The sequence below is a fragment of the Protopterus annectens genome, chromosome 2.part2, assembly GCF_019279795.1.
Source record: "Protopterus annectens isolate FY-2018-M chromosome 2.part2, PAN1.0, whole genome shotgun sequence".
In the NCBI taxonomy this organism is placed as follows: Eukaryota; Metazoa; Chordata; order Ceratodontiformes; family Protopteridae; genus Protopterus; species Protopterus annectens.
The window spans coordinates 661,977,840-661,999,115 of NC_056730.1; the positions used below are offsets into that span (position 1 = coordinate 661,977,840).

At 38.7% G+C, this 21,276-nt stretch overlaps 1 protein-coding gene across 1 annotated transcript in view; it reads right to left on the bottom strand.

Annotated features, from left to right (window-relative positions):
- DNAAF9 (dynein axonemal assembly factor 9) overlaps positions 1 to 21,276 on the bottom strand; it is a 2,711,795-nt gene that overhangs the window by 704,880 nt on the left and 1,985,639 nt on the right. Inside the window, exon 29 of the mRNA XM_044064082.1 lies at positions 10,718 to 10,755. Coding sequence (XP_043920017.1) covers positions 10,718 to 10,755 — 38 coding nt within the window. The remainder of the gene's footprint in view (positions 1 to 10,717; positions 10,756 to 21,276) is intronic.

Consider the following 21,276-nt stretch of genomic DNA (forward strand, 5'->3'; position numbering starts at 1 on the left):
GAGGCTGGTAAGACTTATGGGCCTGTAGTTACCCGCATCAGTGATTGGTTCACCTTTATTGGGTGAATACTAGGGTGTGGTGCATGATGGGCTACTAATGGGTTGACTACGGTGCTTAGTTTGGGGCTACAGACTAGACTGGACTATATAATACTAAATTCAAGTGTAGTGCTCCTCACTATGCAAACTAGCTTGTGTATGGTTCTCAACATGCACAGCAGCTGCTCCACACTGAATTACTGGTAGCTTCAGGGGTGGTTTTATAACGAAAATTTGGTTTCTGACAGTCTGTGTCAAGACAGGGCACTACTAACAACTACTGAACAATCAGCAGTGGGCTTGTAAATGACTCAGATTTACACAGACACTTAAAACACAGGAACCTAGCTTCTAAGCCCTCTGGCCAATGAAACTACTACTCTTAGAGCTTTCTTATGCGTTTCCCAACTCATACAGATCAGAACATCACCTACTGCCACTAAATGGAATATCTCAGTCCTCAATGTAAATTAAGAAAACACCAACAAAAAAAAGATTGCTTGAGATGGGAATGCTATCATAAACCCACTTCAACTACCAGGAGAAGGTGATTTCATGTATTATGGACCTTTAAAATGATTTAAAGTGCAAAATCAACAAATAAATAAAAATACAGCAATAGCACTCAAACAGTTAACTGAAGTGCAAAACAATAAAGTAAATCTGTTATCTGCCAAAGTAGGATTAGTTCAGGACCATCTCAGAGTGTGGTAAGGGTGCCAAGCAGATGGGAGCGCTGGGAAAATAAGCAGGAGACAATGAGTACTAAGAGAGGTTTACATAAAAGCAATACTGGTTTGCTGGGTGGGGACTCAGTATTATGGACACATGGGAAGCGATGGATGGGAAAAATACTTAACTTACATAACAGACAACTGCAATGAAAGAGGGGAGGGTGTATAAAAATATTTGTAAAACATTTTCAGGCAAAAATTCTGAATTTCCATGCCCTCATCTCTCTTCTTGGCAGAATAATTATTATACTCCACTCTATCTCCTGAATTGGCAAATCTAAATCCTTTTCCCATTGTTTTCTTAATTTGACCAACTTTTTGGAGTCGCCATCTCTCAATCATTGCTTGCCTAATAGAATCTACCCTTTTATCTGTTCATCTTGTCCTCTATTTGTATTAGTCTTTCAAACCAAATGAGATTGCTGCTTAACTAAATCTGAAGTTTGAGAATTTTCTTCCGTCTATTTACTATCCTTGATACTCCATTCCAAGTTCAAATTTATCTGAAACTCTTCCTTTACCTCTGCCCATGTGTTCATTCTATCTCCCACTACAATCTGTGATCAATACTTAATCTTATCCTGCCTTGCTCCCCATCTCCAGACCATGTTTTTCATCCTACTCTAAACCTCCAGTATTCACTACCCCCGTTCCAAATCTTCCACTGTGGGAATTTCCAATTACCACTAAATATTTTGTTGCAATCCTGTCTTCATTCTCAACTGTAAATCTTGTGAGGATAACTCTAGCAGCATAATCCCCATTCTTCCTCCATCTTTTTGCCCTCACCCAGAGCATTTTCTTCCAGTCTGACTGGTAGTTTCTGTCCAATAATCTTAACATACTTGGTATTATACCTGTCTGAAAATACAGTATGAAAGTCCAGTGCCCCTATCACTCCTTTCTCCGTCAGATTGGTCACATTTTCCCAAGCCACTGTCAGCTTTTCTCCACTCCACACAAACTCTCTATACATTTGTTTAACTCTCTTCAACAGTACTGGTCCCAACAACGTCCAAAAAACCTGTCCTGCATATACATATTGTATTATGCACATTTGTAGCTCTTGAACTTTCTGGTCCAAATCTAAATGTATTGCCCTCACTTTTAAAGATACACCTTAGTTCTATCATAAATCTGTTGATTTGTTGTTTCTAATGATTTTTGCAAAGCATCAATCAACCAAATTCCTAAATATTTAATTTTCTCTTTTCTTTTTTTTCTCCATGTCTTCTTGCCCTCACCTGCCCATTCCACCTTGCTATTCATAACGTGCTAGTTTTATCCGTGTTCACCTTGTATCCTGATAACCCTCCAAAATTTGAACAGCTCCTTATCTTCCTCGTATCATGCCCTTATAACTAGGATATCATCTGCAATACAAAATAATTTTCTTTTCTTTTCTGTATCCCCCATTTATAACTTATCATTGTCTCTGCCAAGGGTTCTTAATATATTGTAAATAAAAGAGGGTACCGCTGTCTAGTATCCCTTTCTGTAGTAAGCCTCTCTGACTGCTAAGGTCATATTTTAACCCGTACAGCGGCTCCCTCATTTATCTCTCACCCAACCTATCCACTTTCTTGGGAATCCCCATTTCTCTGCAATCCAAAGCATAAACAGCCACCCAAACAGGTCAAAAGCCTTTACAACATCTAATGAGACAAATGCCACCACTATTTCCTTTTTGACTGCATCCTGCATTACTAACAATGCCTTAATTAAGTTTTCCATTGCCCCCCAACAAAACCTGTTTGATACTCGTGAATCGCTCATTTGAGCATTCCGGGACCACCTGCCTTTATTTGCATAAAGTGCTCATAACTGTGATTCAAAACTGATGTCGGTCTACAAGCCAACAGGCTAATAGGATACATCCCTTCTTTACAGATCATTGTGATAATTTCCTCTTTTCTGGGAGGGGGGTGCATCAGCACTTACCAATATTTTGGGTAACTATTTCCACATCTATTAGTTACCTATTTTTTAGCTCCCACAATTCAACAGGTAGTCCATCACTTCCTGGAGAGGTACATCTAGGCATCCCTTGCCACATGTGTCAAGTCTCTTCTGTGTCAGCTGGATTCAACTTGTGTCAATCTTATCTCATTCTCAGTATCCCATCTCCAGTCCTCATCCTGATTCCTTCCCCCAATTTCTTCTTCTCTCAAATATAATTTCTAATAAAATTATTTAAATACTGCCAGTATTCTCTCTAGTCTCTTCTCTTTATTACCAGACCCATCATCCTTTATCTATAAATACCACTCTATTTCCTGTTGTCACAATCTTGTTTACAGGTTCATAGGTAGGTATTAGGCTATCAGCCCAAGGGCCTAAGTAGGCCTAGCCAACAAGGTTCCCTGGCTTATGCCACCCAAGAAAGTTATTTTCCTGTGCCCCTGTCGAGCCAAGCCACAGAAGTCATCCCCTATTTCCCATCCACTCATAAAGATTTTTCTTGAAGAGTGCTAATGAGGAACTTTGCTTGACATAGATGGGTAGCTTGTTTCAGAGTATGGGAAGTCTCTGGGACAGGAATCTATCCCTCCAGCATGTCCTGTTTATTGTGGTGACAAGGTCTAGGTCCCTAGAGCATGTAGCTTGGAGGGATTGGGATTTCTTTAGGTGTAGCATGTCCAACAGCTCTGGGTTTGACATAGCTTTATATGTTAGGCAGAGATCACCTCGGAGTAGGCAATATGCTACAGAGTAAAGCTAGAGTTTTTTGAGACGGTCAGTGTACGGCATCTGTTTGAGGCCAGTAATCCTATTTGTGAGGTACTTCTGTGGCCTTTCCAGCTGCTGCAGATGTCTTGTGAGGTACATTTCAAAAGGGACGTTGTACTCTATAATGGGTCTAATAAGTGTCGGGTAGAGGGGAACAATGACCTCTTTTTTTCCTGGATGAGAACCCTTTTGTGATGAGGTGTGCCAAGTAGAAAGATTCCCTGACTACTGTGGCGATGTGACTATCAAAGGAGAGTCTACTGTCCACCTGGGTCCCAAGGTCTCTTATCACACATTCAGCATTAAGTAGACTGCCACCTGTGTGGTAGTTCATGGGTACAGAGTTTACCAAACGGGATGACAATGCACTTTTTTTCATTGAGCTTAAGGCCATGGCTCTGACACCAGGCATCTGTCTCAGTGAGGCCCTTCTGTAGGATGTCCACATCATTTGGGGACTCGACTATGACTCCTAGTTTGCAGTCATCTGTGAACTTCGTTAGCCAGAGGCCTTTTGTGTCAGCCTGCACTTCAGAGAAGTAGATACCAAACAGGAGAGGTTCCAGGATTGAACCCTGTGGTACTCCACTTGTCACTGGTATGAAGTCAGATTTGGAGTCTGCAACTTTTACAGTGTGGGTTCTGTCAGTGAGTCAGATGGCAACCCATCTTGTGACATAGAAATTTATACCTAGTTTAATGAGTTTAGCTATAATTCCAGAATGGGGGATGGTGTCGAAAGCCTTGGCGAGGTCAAGATAGGCTGTGTGAACTATCTTACCCTTGTCTACGGCTTTGGTGACTGCCTCAAAGAAGTTGATCAGGTTCAAGAGGCATGATCTGCTTTTCATAAACCCAAACTGGGTGGGATCCAAAGTTTGGAGGTTACCAATGTCTTTGTTTATGAGTTCCATGGCTATTTGATCAGGATCAGATTAATATGATGGTAAACCTGATGGAAATAGTATTAACGAATAATTATATATATTATATATATTATGAGGGCAATTATTATCAGCAGATTAATGGAGTGGCAATGGGGGCATCTTGTGCCCCCATTTACGCTAACTTGATTATGACTTACTGGGAGGTCAATTACATCTTTAAAAGTGAATATTTTCAACATATAAAACTATATACAAGATATCTTGACGACATATTTATTGTATGGGATGAGAGAAAGGATTTGTTGGAATCATTTATTGGGTACATTAACAATACGGTGAGGTTTTTGAAGTTCACCCATGAAATTAGTGAGAAAGAAATAACATATTTGGATGTGAAGTTAACCTATGACAAGAAGTGTGGTAAATTAACATCTAATATTCATAGGAAATCAACTTTTTCTAATGCTTATTTGCATTATACCAGCTGGCACCCTGGCCATCAGAAAAAAGCTATTGTTAAAGGGCAGATGGTCAGGGCTGCCAGAATGGTTAGTAATAATGATGATTTTGTGGAAGAACTAAAGTTTATGTCCAATATGTTTCAGAATAGAGGGTATCCTGAACAATTATGTGAAAAAATATTTAATGAGGTGTCCTACAAGAGAAGAGTAGGATTTTATCAGGCTATATTGACATCAACAGGTCTTGATTTGATTAAGACTAAACTCAAGTGTGAAGAAGAAAAAATGGGTGATATTCCCCTATTTATATCAGTATATAATGACAGCTTTCAGATTATTAAGGATATCATTCTGAGGAACTGGGATATAATTAGTAAGGATAAAAAAGTGGGACACTTGTTTAAGGGTGACGTAAAATTTGTTTATAAGAAGGATGCATCATTTAAAAATAGTTTTGAGAGATGTGATGATTCCAATAATATAACAACATGTAGACAGATAGGAAATTTTAAGTGTGGACGATGTGCCATATGTTCACACATTTATTGCACTGGCGAAAGTATAGTTGTCAATAGTTATAATATTCACTTAAAGGGACATTTCAATTGCCATTCAACAAATGTGGTATACCTTGCTTTGTGCCAGGATTGTGACTCATTTTATGTAGGTAAGACTTCCCGACATTTCAAGATAGAGTAAGGGAGCATTTATCTGACATTAGAAATTGTAAGACAACTAATGCACTTGCAAGGCATATAATGGGAAATGCCGGACATAAATTTAAGTTCTGTATTATACAGAATGTCATTTTTGATGCACAAGGCAGGGTTATTCCTTTAGATTTGGATATATGTGAACTAAAATGGCAGTTGGTGTTAGATGCATGTAATACCCCAGGGCTTAATGAATGTTGCACTATCAAGCCCCTTTTGAAAAGTATTATGGTCAAAGGGAGGTAAATAGTGTGAATATAGTGAGCTTACAGCATACACAGTTTACATCTAAGTGACAGTCGACTTAGTACACATGGCACATAGATGATACAATGGGTTATTGTATATACATTATTTATGTTTTTATATACATTATTTATATATAAATCTATATATACATCTTTATTTATAAAAATGTGTAAAGACATATATTACATTATATTATCCAGTTATTTATGTCTTAGAGCCCTATACAATTCTATTCATTAACTATTATTTATATTTTGACACACTTGCACTATGGTTTGAGTACTCATATTGGAATTTCGCATGTATACTTCACGTATATGTATGCATTGTTGTGTATTTATTTTATATACACATATAGGATTACATGTATATATTAATTCTACAGTTATACTGTCAGGGTATTATGGAATGTGAAAATTATTTTTGGTTCATATGTACAGTTTAGGATACATTGTATTTTGTATTGATTATATGTATAAGGTATAGGATTGGTTTTTATAGTATTTTGTAATATGTTATTTAGTTTGTATGCACAAACGTATACTGTGTTTTTAAATGTTAAATGAATAATTAATTTTTTAATGAGCAATTTGAGTTAATTGATGTAATTAGTGGGAGGGTGAATGATATTTAAAGAACGAGATGTTTTAGGTTTGTTATCTGATGAAGTTCGTTACTGAACGAAACCTGGGTCATCTGCGGTTCTTCAATAAAGCAGTTTGGATTGTTGTTCCATCGTTCTTCTTCCTTTATGCTTAGTGCATGGGCGTAAGCAGTTGCAGCTGAGACTTTTGTGTTCACTCCTGGTGTGCTTGGACCTCCTGGTTATTTCGTTTCCATGATGATACATTCCATGGCCTTACAGACCAGGCTCGTCAGGCTAATAGGGTGATAGTTCCCAGGATCAGTGGTGGCTCCCCCTTTGTGCAGTGGGATAACTGTTGCTATGCGCCATTCAGTGGGCATAAAGCTTGATGTGAGGCTATGATTGAACATGGTACTTAGGTGGGGAGCCAGTTCATTCTGAAGTTCATGTAAAACGCAGCCTGGGATGTTGTAGCCAATATTTTAGTCATTTCTGGATTGGAAACCAAATGTATAATCTTGCTACTGCTACCCTTTTTGCCCGTATTCAATCTTCTGCCTTTTGTTTCTTCTTCTTAATCTCCCTGTCCCTCTTTCTTACTTCCTCCCCCATATTTACTCTCTCACTGGATCTACAACAGTTCTCTTCCCTTTACATGAGATACATGGGAGCCCTCCAAAGTTTTTTTTTCAATTTTTTTTCCCTTTATCACTTTACAATGTAATTTGTACCACTGCATGATTTGCCAATGAAAGCAGTTTTATATGTGTTTCGTTAACTAAATGTTCATACTCACTTGAAACTTATCCTCTGTCCAGTTTTGCTCATGTATTATACCTATGCGAATAAAAGGTGCATCCAGCTCCTGACCTCTTCTCTCCCCCTAATCTCCACAAATCTATCATTTCTATCAATGTCAGAAACTGCCTCACAAATCTCCCCTCTGCAGTGAATCACCTCATTTTAGGTCCCTTATTCTTACCTTTAGCAACTTTTATATTCCAATTTCCTATATAAACAATCATCCTTTCCTGGAACTTCACTGCTTCAGCTAGGAACACCCTTATTGCTTTCACTGTAAAGGCCAGGGGGACACAGAATGCAACTATTGTCATTTTTGTCACTTAAATCGTCCCCTTTATTCCCAAAATCTTCCCATTCCTGTCTTCTATTCTACCCACTATTTCCAAAGGACACCCTTTTCTTCTATAACAGAACTACTCCCTCCTTTTCCTTTTTGTCCATGCAAAACTAGCATCTATCACATACTCTGCAACTTTCAGCTTCTTCTGCTCCAGTACGGCAAATGCGTTTTCTGTATTGCTAAGATGTGTGCCTTGAAGTTCCTAAAATGAGAACATTTTCCTCATCTTAGTCTTCCCTCCAAGACCATTAACATTCCATAAACAAATATGACATAGCTTACTTCCCATTCTGAATGGGTCCAGTCTGTATATTCTCTAATAGGGTGTTTTGTCTTCCAATTTCTCACATCAGCCTAGTTAAAATATCCCACCCTTGGTTCTGCTCCTTCTCAACTAAATACATATTTATATAATCAGCTTCCAGCTTCAGAGTATTCAGTTGTCTATGATGCTAGTAGCTCACTTCAACCCCACCATCTGCCATGACCATGAAAGTGCACTACAATACAATCATGCACTACAATACAACAGGGTTACATTAACCTCAATAAATTCCTTTCCACTTGCTAGTCCCTTCTATTTCAATCATATTCCAATGTTTTATTTATTTACCTTCCATACTACTTTCTACACGCTTCTTCTAACTCCCTCCAAACTTCTTTCCAACTTAACACAATCACTATTCTCAATCATCCTTTCCTCTGTACCATCAGGTTCTCCTATCAATATCATCAATTCTTTCCTATTTGTCTTGCTCATCTAGGTTATCTGTCACTGTCACCAAGCCTTCCTACTTGAACTAATGTATTAACATGACACTTGTATGGCCTTATCAGTCGTTATCCGTTCCACACCTATGTGTCTATATGCATCATTTCAGCACAGAAAATAAGGTCTTATGATGAAAGCAGGTAAACATTTTGCAGTACACCTTCAGCCCTATTAAACTTTGTAATGGGACAGTTTCACTTCCCCCACTGCAACAGCTTTTAAATATCCTTTTGATGGAAAATGATAATCACAAAACAATGTAATTATCTATTAAATTCATTTTTAACCCACTTCCCCTTTATACCTTCACCCTTGTAGAAAACACACTTTATCCCACTTCTGTATATACTTCCCCCCCTCCTTGCCATACACAGCTAACAAATACCCTAATAGCTTGCTATGTAAGAAACATACAATTTTTTCTACTGTCATCCTAATCATTTCCCTTTACAACCCCAATCATTGTAAAGCACACAATCTGCACCAACATCATGTGTACAGACTACCAACAAATGCTCATGCTGCACTGTTACTGTGAATTCAAAACATTTCCTATTCTGTTTACTAACCATTAACAGTTATCTACTTCATATACACAGACTCCAAAAATACACTCCAACATGAGTTTACATAGCAAAAACAATCAGCTTATCTTTCATTATGCATGTGGTCTCTCTTTCTCATGTAAGGCATCTGCAGTACTGCTAAATTACAGGAAAATGTTGTGGTAATAACTCTTTCCTTCTGTTAAAAAACCTATTAACAATGCCATAACAAATGAACTATTAAAATGTTAAGTACAAAGCATAGAACTTTTTCTCTTTTCAACATTAAATACATCTCCTTTCAGCCTCGACCCCTCTCAAGGCACCCACCCTAACTCACTGCCATGTGTGAACACTTTTCCCAACATGTCATAGTCTACCAACAAATTAACATGACAATTGAGCATTTTTCCATTCTATTTACTATCCATTTAACAATTATCTACTTCTTATACACAAATTCTTAAGATACGCTCTACCTTTAGTTTACATAACAAAAACGGTCAGCCTTTTTTTTCCATTATGCTTGCGGTTTCTCATGTGTCCATTCTGGTTCTTTCCTCTCTTTTCCTGCTTTTTTGCTCTTTGATCAGTTCCCCATTTTCCTTCAGTTTCTGCTGCTTCTGAAACACTGGCACCAATCCTTCTTTAGCGGTGCCCTCCTCATCTCATTAGCCCTCTACTTCTTGCTCAATCCTTATCTCTGGCTCCTGCAAGTCCTTCCTTTGATTTGACTTTTTTTTTTAATTCTTGCACTTTCTTTGGAGAACAGAACTACTTCACTGAGCCTCGAGTAAATACCTTTAATGTTGCTGGATAAATTAGTATCCGTCTTAAAACTCTCTCTTTTAATACTTATTATTGGTATAAAAGTATTTCTTCTCTGGAATAGTCTTGGTCGACAAATATATGTCTGTCCTTCATATTAAGACGCACTCCTGGCTTCTATATTTCCTGCAGCACCCTCTGTTTAACTTACACAAGGCAAAATGAACTATGCCTGGCCATGGTTACTTTGCAGTTTCCATTTCAAGGAACTATGCCATTCTATGCTCCCACTCAATGTGCATCTCAGATAGAGGAATACAGGTTCAGTCCTCCATTCACTTATTCAATGCTGCATGAAAATCCATTCCTTTCATCTTTTCTGGAACTCCAACAAGTTTAAGATTCCTTCTTTTAGCTCTATAGTCTTGATCTACAGCCCTCACGTCAGTACAATTCAGCCTTACTTCAGCACCCTCACCATGGTCTCATAATAACTCATTTTCGGAAATAAGATTTAGTGCAATGGTAGAGTGCACATTAAGACCATCAAACAAATCAGACAATGTCCGTTCCTGTACTATTAAGCTGTCCAAGTCTTTTTTAAGATCCTTCAACTCAGGCCACATAACATAAAGGGTTACTGACTCTCCCTTGCTGCCATTTTCTTCCTTTAACAAACTGGTGCTGACAATTTTTTTATCTTTCCTTTTCACACCCTTTCCTCTTATTTCTTTTGGACATCCAATTTTTTTGTTTTCTTACACTTATTTTATCATGTTAGGTTGGGCTGCTATATGAAAATTACACTTAATTTCTATGTTTCAGGAACTAGATGAGTAGTCAAATCTAATAGTTCATCTCCTTCTACGCCAGCCATCGGAAATCCTGAATAACAGACAAAAACACAAAACCAGGACCACCCAATAAGTGGTATACTCAAAATATACCAAAAGGAACCTCTGAGAGGTTAGCTGAAATCCTCCCCAGGCCAGAAAAAACGTAATTTTTAAGGTGAAAGAATTTTGCATAAATTTATTAATCATTCCCAACCAGATTTATCAGACTTAAGAAAAAAGCAATATTGCTTACCTTGTGAACACTGATCCAAGAATTTAGGGAAAAGAAACCTAAAAACAACGAAAAAAAATCAGTTGTAATTTACCGAGAAAATGATATAACAGCAGTCTCAGAGATGATACAATTAACTGCATAAGGTACAATACTTCATTTTGTTTACTGAAACATACAGTTCTACTAGATAAATAAAATGAAATAAAAGATTTCATAACTGCATTTATACAATTATGGCGCTTTACAATTGAAAAATGAGCATGCTAATTGGCCAGCCCAACCAGCGTTCCTGTTGTAAATCGAGCAGTATACCAATATAAAAAAGGACGGCTGCTGAAGTACCATTGAGTGGCCAGACTTTTCTATTGGCATATACTGGAGAACACATTAGAATATGAGAAAAATCAGGTATGTTCTAAAAAACTAAAACAGAAACAGAACGGATTTTCCTCATATTTTTGCACTGTCCCTGTAAATGTCTATTTTTTAACAGTTAAAAAAAAAAAAAAAAAAAAAAAAAACTAAACAGCAATGGAGATTATGCTGTCTCTGTTACTTCACCTGCACTAATGTACTGTGTAAGCATGGGAACCTAAGCCTGTCTCGCAATGGGTGTTAGGCTTTCACCTTATCAGCATGGATTTTTTCTTTCAGCCAACCAAATAAGAGCAGGTCGATCGTCTAAATTTGTACACCCAAAATAGCTGAACAAATGAAAGAAATGTAATAAATATATATATATATATTAAATTTCAGACCACAACCAAGCATTACTAAACACCGATGTACAGTTTGAAAGTACTTTCAAGTACCTGCATCAGATCCATCATTCTGAGAAAATATTTAAAAATGAATGCATTATCAAAAGCTAAAAAATACAAAAAAAAGTATTTTAAAATTCCTATGTTCAAGTACTGGCATGTTTTTCAGGACTAATGACCCCTTCATTCAATAAAAATTAAAATTTAAAAACAAAATCCACAGATTCACCTGATACATAGTAAGTAATTGTGAATGTGCCCTGGAATTATAGTTAAAACAATACTGTGGATGGTCGCTGAAGTATCTTATTGCATCAGTTCAGGTGACAGACTTGTTGTTCAATGGTAAAAAGTATAGCTGGGGAAATTAGCCAAGCCATTTCAAAGAATCATCAGTAATATGCTTTGTGACTGAGTTTCCTAAGGGTTAAAACACTGTTAATAGAACAGCTGGCATTTAGCCCTAGGGTACGGTACACATTAAGTATGATTTGTCAGGATAGTTCACATTTTCTAGTAGAGCATTTTTATTACTCCCTAAAGGATCATTAAATACTTTGCCCAAAACACAAAATGAAAAACGATTATGGTTCTGAAAAATCATTAAGGTCTCTAGCCAGTAGGTTTTGGAGGATTTCTGATTTAATTTCAGACTAGTGATGCACAATGGTATCTCTTTACTTTAGGAATGGTTTGCCACACACAAAAGACATTGCAGGACTACACTGTGCACGGTAAATCATACACTCTCCCTAACAGTTCCTTGGGTCTGTGTTACGGTACAGCTTTCTGTTTCTGGGGCATTGGAAATTATCAGAACCACTCATTAAGAGGCCCATCTGTAGTAAAGGGGGTCACATTTGCGAGTGCCTCTAGGTAATAGAGTTGGAGCTTCGCATTTACTTTCAGTGAAATCCCTAATGTTTTAGCCCTCTTGAAGGTTAAGCTGGGGCCTGTGCTGAGAATCTCCCTAAGCTGCCTGTATTATGAAAGAATACATATAGTTTAAATTATAGAAAGAACTTAGCAATTTATTTATATTTGTTTTTTTTTTTTAATTTTTTGATGATAATCATGCTTCTTTACAGATATTATACAAGAATAATTCAGTGGTCCTTTTAATGTTATTTTTTTGTTAAAATAATCAGAGTTACTGTCTGATTTAGACTTTTTGTATACAAAGAACATTTTGTGAAAATTATATGTGCTAATATATAAAAATATTATAATATGATAAATAATTTTTTTCTACTTCGGTAAAATAGGTGAGTTAATAATAAGCAGGCCAAGCAGTATGATGATACCAACTAATTAAAGTAATTTAAACACTGTTTATTAAACCTATGTTACAAAAATTGGTCACTGAAATAACAATTACTATATTAGCAAATACAGGAAATGCATTTTGGCTGACAGAATGGTGAGTATGACATGGCTTCCCAAACCCCTTACCCCTTTCAGAGAAGAAGAGGGAAAAGAAAAAAATGAAAGAGGAGAAATTAATATATATTTTTAGTGACAAGATTAAGGGAATTGAAATGTTTTAAATACTACATTCAACCCACTTTAGTTACACAAATACATGTACACACTTACATGGTTATATATTCCTTCCCTAAAAAATTAAACATCAAACCATGAGTGATTGTGCACAGATGCTCGATCACCATCTTACTGAAAAAAAAATAAAATAAAACTACCTTAAACATTTTTTTTTTCAAGAGGCAAGCCCCCTGAACCCCCACACCCCTGTTAATTATATACACCAAATCTGAGATTACACTATAGTGGGGAAAGGGCAAATTCTCCTATCCTCACTGTACCACAATCTCACAAAGAAATAAAAGTTGGTATGTGTGATCAGCTGATTTTCATTCACACAAGCCAGTTTTCCTTATCACCACCCACCATCATCATCAATTCACTTTTCCCCATTTTCTACTTGGAGCTGGGGTGTGGTGTCACTTGCCACAATCTCTCCCAATTCAATGCCAGTATACTACCTTCTTCAACATTCATACCAGACTGTTGTAGGTCTTTTCTCACAATCCATCCCACTTCTTTGCTGGATGCCCTTGTTTCCTCTTGACATCTACCTGTCTGTCCCAAATCTTCTTCATCAGATTGTCTTCTGCTTTTCTGCACATATTCCATAGCCACTGTAATCTATTCTCTTTGACTTTTTCGGCAATGGGAGCTACATGGGCTTCTGTTGTGACATCCTCATTTCTTCATCTGTCCCACAGTGTGCATTCTACCATCCATCACCTCTAGCTTCCTTATCTGCTCTGCCTTTAATGCCTAGGTTTCTGTACCACACAGTAGTACAGCATAGTTGGCATTCTTCCTGTCATACACTAGCCCTGACACTCTTTGCCAGTTGGCTGCAGCCCCTCTGACTGTAGCTCTGCCCTCCTCCTTAAGACTTCCCTTCTCATGCACTCCTCCCAGATACTTGAAGCTGTTAATCTGTTCCACTGTTTTCCCTTCTATCTTGATTCTCATCTTCTTCCGATTTCCCCAATTCATTGCCATTACAATTGTCTTATACGCACTCAGTTTCATCCTATGTGCTTTCAGTTTTGCATTTCATTCGCCTACCTTTTGCTGAAGTTCTTGTTCAGAGTCTGCTTGTAAAGCCACATCGTCTGCATACAGCAACTTTGCTGATCTGTCCTGTCTGACCTGTTCGCTAATGTAGTCCATTACCAGTATGAACAGCAGTGGGCTCAGAGCTGAACCCTGATGTACACCCACTGCCACTGGGAACCCCTCTGTGAGGCTGAACACTGTTTGTACTTAAGCCACTGAGTCCGTAACAATAACTTGCACTATCTATCAATATTTCTGGGAATCTGAACTACCACAGGACTGCCTAAATCAGCTTCCTTGGGACCTTGTCATATGATTTCTCCAAGCCTAGGAATGCCCAGCTGGATTCTTTTCTCATTTCTAGCTTTCTCTCAAATATTTGTTTTACTGCAAACATCGGGTCAGTTGTGCTGCATCCTGATCTGAATCCAAACTGTTCATTTCCCATCTTACTTTCTGCTACTCTACATATCCATTTATCAGTCATCCTCTCAGGAACTTTCATGCAGTGTGGTAGGAGTTTGATACCTCTATACTATCCATAGTTGTGGATGCACACTTTGTTCTTAAAAACACTGGCACTAGTATGCTTACTCTCCAATCACCTGGGATGTGTCTGTCTCTCCATACTACTATGAGTACTCTCAGGAACCATTTTCCCCATATCACACAACACCTTGATCATGTCTGCTGTATCCTCATCTAAACATGTTGCTTTCTCTGACTTCATTTTCCTTATTGCTGTTACTGCTTCTTCTAGGGTAGGATCTTCTCTCACTGTGGGCTATGTCTGGGGCAGTACAGCTTCTGTATGTTTTTCTTCAGTCAGAAGTTGCTGGAAGTACTTCTTTCATTTGTCTTTGATGTCCTGTGGACTGATAAGCAGGTTGTTGCTGGTACCCCTTATGAAAGGTGTTTGACTATCTTCTTAATCTTTCTGCCTTTGCCTTGCAACCTGAGAGAGTGTCTGTGTCATCCACTGTAACTTTCCAGAAGTTGTTACAGAACCTCTGATGCCTTGTTCTTTGCTACTGAAACTCCCCTCTTAGCCTCTGTTTAGGCAACCACTAACCACTAACCTGGTCTTTCTTTTCTATCTCCCATTTTTTTTCCTACAAGCCTTCTTTCTTTTGATGACTTCATAGAATTCTGTATTCCACCACCGGCTTTCCTTTTGTATCTTATTTCCATACCTGGCTCGGTCGCATATCTGTTCTGTAGCCCTTACACACTGTTTTGAGGTGCTGCCATTCTTCTTCAACTCCAACTATTTCCTCTTTTTCCTGAGGTGCTAGAGCCCTGAGTAATTCCTTGAACTGTTGTGGTTTCTCTCCAGTCAACTTCCACGTCATCAGTCTAGTCTCTTTTGACATTCGAGCCTTCTCTAACTACTGCTTGCAGCTGACTGTGGCAACCAGTGATTTATGCTGTGGGCTGTTTTACTGCCGATGACTTTGCAATAGCTGATTCTACCCCAATGCCTTTTCCTTACTAGGGGGAAGTCTACCTGAGTTGCAAGTTGCCACTTTTGTATGTGATCTTGCAACTATCACCCTTTCTGAACTATGTGCTGGCTATCATGAAGCCATTTGCCAGACAGAAGTCTAGAATGGGTTCTCCTTCTTTATTCTTGTTTCCCCACCCATGTGGACCCATACATTTCTCATATCCTATTCTGATACGTGCAATCAGGGCACTCATTAGCAACACTAGATCCTGTTGGACTGCTTTATCTAATAGGTCCTGCAACTGCTGTCTGAATGTACTCTTTTCCTAAATATCACAATTCTGCTGTGGGGCACAGGTTGACATTATGAATACTGCTCTAGCATTACACTGGCGTCTGCCATGAGCCTGTCACTACTTCTGATGATACACCTCAATGTCTTCTGAAATCTCTCTCTCACTGCAATTCCCACATCATTTCTAGCCTGCCTTCCTCCTGAGTAGCAGACTCTGTTTCCCAAGCCATATGGCTTTCCTGCACTGCCCTTCCACTTTGTCTCCTGGATAAAAAGGATGTCCAGCCTCCTCCTAACCATCATGTCATTACTTCCAAGCCTTATCCTGTCAGTGAACTTACATTCAGTGTGGCAATTCTAACTTCACATTTAGCAGGTTGTAAACACTGTCAAGTGGTTAGCCCTGCCATGTGCACAGTCTGTGATCCATGTTCTCCTATCTTGAGGATACTGCACACTTCAGCAGATGCCCAAAGCAGTTGGCCTATACAACTCTTCCCCCATAAAGGGCATCACCTAGAGTCTGTGCTGCTCCTCACAGTTCCATTCTTAGGTGAGTTTGAAATGGAAACACTCATCATGCTTTTTGGAGGTGTGAGACAGAGACAAAGGGAGAACATGTAAACTCCAAACAGGCATTGATTGGAGATAAGGATTGAACTATATATATATATATATATATATATATATATATATATATATATATATATATATATATATATATATACACACACACACACACACACGTATGTACATAGACACAGATTTAGATGCAGATTAGATACAAATACACATGGGTCAACCAAAATTAGCCAACTCTGTGTTTGTTTGACATCTGTTTAGCTGACAAAATGTGATAAACTAAACAGATGGTCTACAGGTGTGAGAGTTCACACAATTCTCGGGGTAGGAAAATATGTCTTTTCCCCAAGAATGTGCGATCTTGAAGAGAGACATGACTGAGCTCTTGACTATGTGTATCAGGCAGGTATGTCCCTAGCCTTAAGCAGCATTTTACCTTCACCTAGGATGATGCCTCAATACAAACAGAAAATGATTGACTCCAATAATTGTCTTAGCTTCTGGTGTCATTCTAAGGTGACCCACTATCTATCAGCCTGGGACGACATGATCGACAGACCTTGATGCTTTGCCAGAGACAGCCTGCATCCTTCACCCCTGGGATTTTGGCTACTGGCTGAGGCTCTTGCCACCTACATAGTGCCTTTTTAGGCAGTGCTTCAAGAACAAAATTTATGACATAAAAACTCCATCTAAAAACAACCTCAAGGTTATACTGCTAAACGCTAGGTGTCTCAACATGAAACTGCACTCAGTGGAAGCTGTCCTTACCTTGGAAGACTCAGACATTTGTGCAATCACGGAGACCTGGTTCAAGGCTGTGGACAGCACCCCACCCATACTGGATTACACCTCCTTCCATGCATTCAGACCTCAAGCTGAAGGTGTGAAAACTAAAGGAGGTGGTGTATCAATATTCAGTAAAGATAAATACACCTCCAGATTGTTTAAACAGTATGACTCCCTGGAGACATTTCAGGTACAATTAACTGTGGACACCTACTGAAGTCATTGCCAGCTACAAGACCCCCCTCCATGAATCAGGATACCCACTCTACCTATTTGGATCTACTTGAGTCTATCAAGATACATCCAAACACCATGGTTTTGGGTGACTTTAACTACTCCATTCATTGACTGGGTAAATTATTCGTACTCAAACTCATTTGCCCAAAGGTTCCTTGACTTCAATAACTCCAATACCTTAGGACCAACAGGTTGACAGCCACACAACAGGTGACAACATCCTGGATCTGGTGCTCACCAATATGGGGGAACCACTGTAGCACCCCCCCACTGTGAGGTCCTCCCTGGTGAGATCTGATGACAAATCAATCTCATTCAAATAACTACCACACCTAACCCCACACAGCAACAACTAAACTAAAAAAAAATTCTTCAAAGCAGATTATAACCTCTTAAGGGATGGTACAAATAGATTCACTGCACCTCCTCCCACAGATGGAAGTTGCATCTATGCTGAGCTCTACAACAAAGCTTTATACAAACACCTGTATAACTGTATTGACTCAGACATACCTGACAGGACCACAACAAGCTCCTCAAGGAAGAGCAAACCTGCCTGGTGGACAACTGCCATTAATGGGTTCTACAATAAGAGGAAGAAATTGCTAAGAGTAAGAGGGATCGAGCCATCCTAAACTGGAAACACTCCCTCCACAGCTTAAACAAGCAAATAAGACTTCTTGTGAAGTCCTCCAAAGAAAACTATAAGTCCAAATTAGCTTCCTCAACAAAGGACAACCACAAGGAGTTCTATAGTTACATCCGTAAGCTAAAAGAAAAGGCCTAGATTTGTGCAGAACTTGTAGCTAATGATACCACATATACTAAGCCTGTGGATATAGCTAACCTGTTGACCAGGAGGTTCTGTGAAAACTTCACTCACCTATCCTTGCCACATATACCCCATGACATCCCTACAACTTGGCTACTACTTTGCATCTCTAAAGAGCAGGTCATAAATGCCCTCTCTAAGGCCAAAAGCACAGGATCTATGGGACATGATACCATCCCAGGCTGGGTACTACATGGGCTCCAACATGAATTAGCAACACCATTGGGTGCTCTTTAAAATCATAGTCTAAGCACTGGCTTCATAGCAGCTGAATGGAAAACAGCCACTGTTACTCCCTATCACAAAGGTGGTGCTTCCACTGATTCCAGGAACTACAGACTTATTTGCCTGACTAGCCTTACCTGCAAGGCTATTGAACGAATCATCATGGATCTTATCAATAAAGATATAGGTAATCTCCAAATACTTGACCCTACTCAGTTTGGATTTGTCAAAGGGAGATCATGCCCGTTAAACCTGGTGGACTTATTCGAGACAGTCTCCAAGGCCCTGGAAGAAGAGGAATCTCTGCATATAGCCTACCTGGACTTAGCCAAGGCATTTGACACTATCCCCCACTCAGGCATCAATGACAAACTCACCAAACTAAGTGTCAACCCTTATTTATTTATTTTACATTTTTTACCGGGAAAGTCTGACTGGACACACGTCCGTTTTCAGCCGTGGCCCGGGGAGAAAAGCTCCGGTTATGCAAAACTTACAAGTCTGAGTTACACATAGTAGAAGACTTACACACAGTCCCAAAAATCATAAAGCTTACATACACAACATAAAAGGAAATTGGCTTGACTGCAAGCAAGCTCAAAGTGTCAGCATAACAGTTACAGAAAGCTAAAATATAATACATCTGAGATTAATATGTACAGCAGACATCACAACAAGTGCATGTACATAAGTGTAAAGTCATTTATCGTGCATTAGAAAAGAGAGACTAGTGACAGAAGGTGAGGACAGATGTCACAGATTAGGATTTATAAGGAGAGCAATGAGATAAAAAGTTAGAGAGGGAGAGTTAAAACAGTTATAGGTCTATCCAGGGCAGTTACAAGAACAGAGCCAGGTGTCTTTTAGGTGTAGTTTTAGGAGATTTTTAAACTGTGTTATAGAGTAGCAGGTAGTAATTTGGGTAGGCAGTTTGTTCAATATTTTAGGAATGTAGTTTGAGAAGTGTGATTCTCCAGCTGTGTTATTTGCTTACACTGTTAGATGGATTGCTAACTGGCTCAGTGATAGAACTCATAGTCAAAATAGGGAAATCCTCCTCCAACAGCAGACCTGTAACCATCATGTTCCACAGGGATCAGTCATGGGACCTCTATTGTTTGGAATTTACTTTTCAGACGTACAAGTAAAAACTAAATGTTTCTGGCTGACAAAGTTTGCTGATGACTGCAAACTGGGAGAGGTCATAGAATCTCCAAATTTTGCCAACATCCTACAAGAGGGTCTTACACAAACAAATGACTGGTGCCAAAGTCATTGCCTTAAACTCAATGCAGAACAGATGTATTATCATTCCTTTCAGTAAAAGCGATGCTCTCGCTAACTACCACAGCAATAGCAACACATTAAGTATGCACTCAGTGGTGAAAGACCTGGGCACACAGGCTAACAGCAACCTTACCTTTGACCACCATTTCTCCACAGTGGTAAGAAGGGCATTCTATATATCATAAGTAAGGACATTGCCTCCAAAAAAAAAAGAAGTTATAATTTCCCTGAACTCTTCTCTCATCAGGACAATAACTTTGTACAACACCCCTTTTGGTATGTACCTTTCTAAGCACCTGCAGCAATTGTAGAAACCACAAAAGTTCCTCACAGTGAAAATTCAAGGTCTTCATCATATGTCCTATGGAGATAGTCTGAAATCACTGTCACTTTACTCTGTTTCATACAGACTACTCAGAGGTGATCTCTGCCTTGCATATAAGGTGATCTCTGACCCTGCATTACTGGAAAGGATGCATATCCGAAAATCAAATGGTACATGGGTTACTTGCTCTAAATATCTTAACCTGGTATGTGACATTAATAAAACTTGCTGGTGGGACAGATTTGTCTCCCAGAGGTTACCACACCTTTGGAACAGGCATCCACTTCATGTCAAACAGAGCACCTCATTGGTCCTCTTCAAATGCACTCTGGATGGCTGGATGGGTGACCACAAATTCATCCCGGGGGTTCCACCTGTGTCCCTCTTGGACAGGGGCGATAGGTGCTGATCCTGGAAATAAGGGTAAGAACTTGGCTGGGATTGTATGGGCCCTAGGGCCATTATCCTAGTAATTTCCTATGATCTTGGAGACAGTATACATAATTAGCAGGGGGTGTGGATTATGCAGGGGGTTTTGCCCTCCAGCAAAAAAAAATTATATTTTAAATAAATTTTTTAATTTGAAGTTTTGCATTTGCAGATATTGTTGATTGACACATGCATAGTTGAGTATCAACATGTGCAAAGTTGACATTTTGTTGTCAACTCTGTACATGTCGATATATAGGTGTTTCATTCAATTTCGGTACACACACACACACATATATATACATATAAATAAAAATATATACATATATATATATATATATAATTTTTTTTTTAATCTAACTATATATATATATATATATATATATATATATATATATATATATATATATATAAAAGTACCTATGTTTTTCTGTGTGTGCGCCTGGCTATGCATTATGCATATATGGGTCGCTATCAGCTGACTGAGTTTTCAGAAACTCGAAATTCTTATCAAGACAGTATGATTGAGTTTTTTGAAAACTCAAAGGTTTTGAAGGGAAACTGTGGTACAGAGCAGATTGTGAAATTTACCCTATGTCTCACTGTAGTGCAATCTCGGAGATGGTATATATAACTTGTAGGAGCCCCTACCCACATGAATTTTCGGAAACTTGATGATATGGTCTCGACCGTATTCATTTTGAGGTTCTGAAAAGTCAATCATGTGACAGAGACCCATATATATATATATATATATATATGTGTGTGTGTGTGTG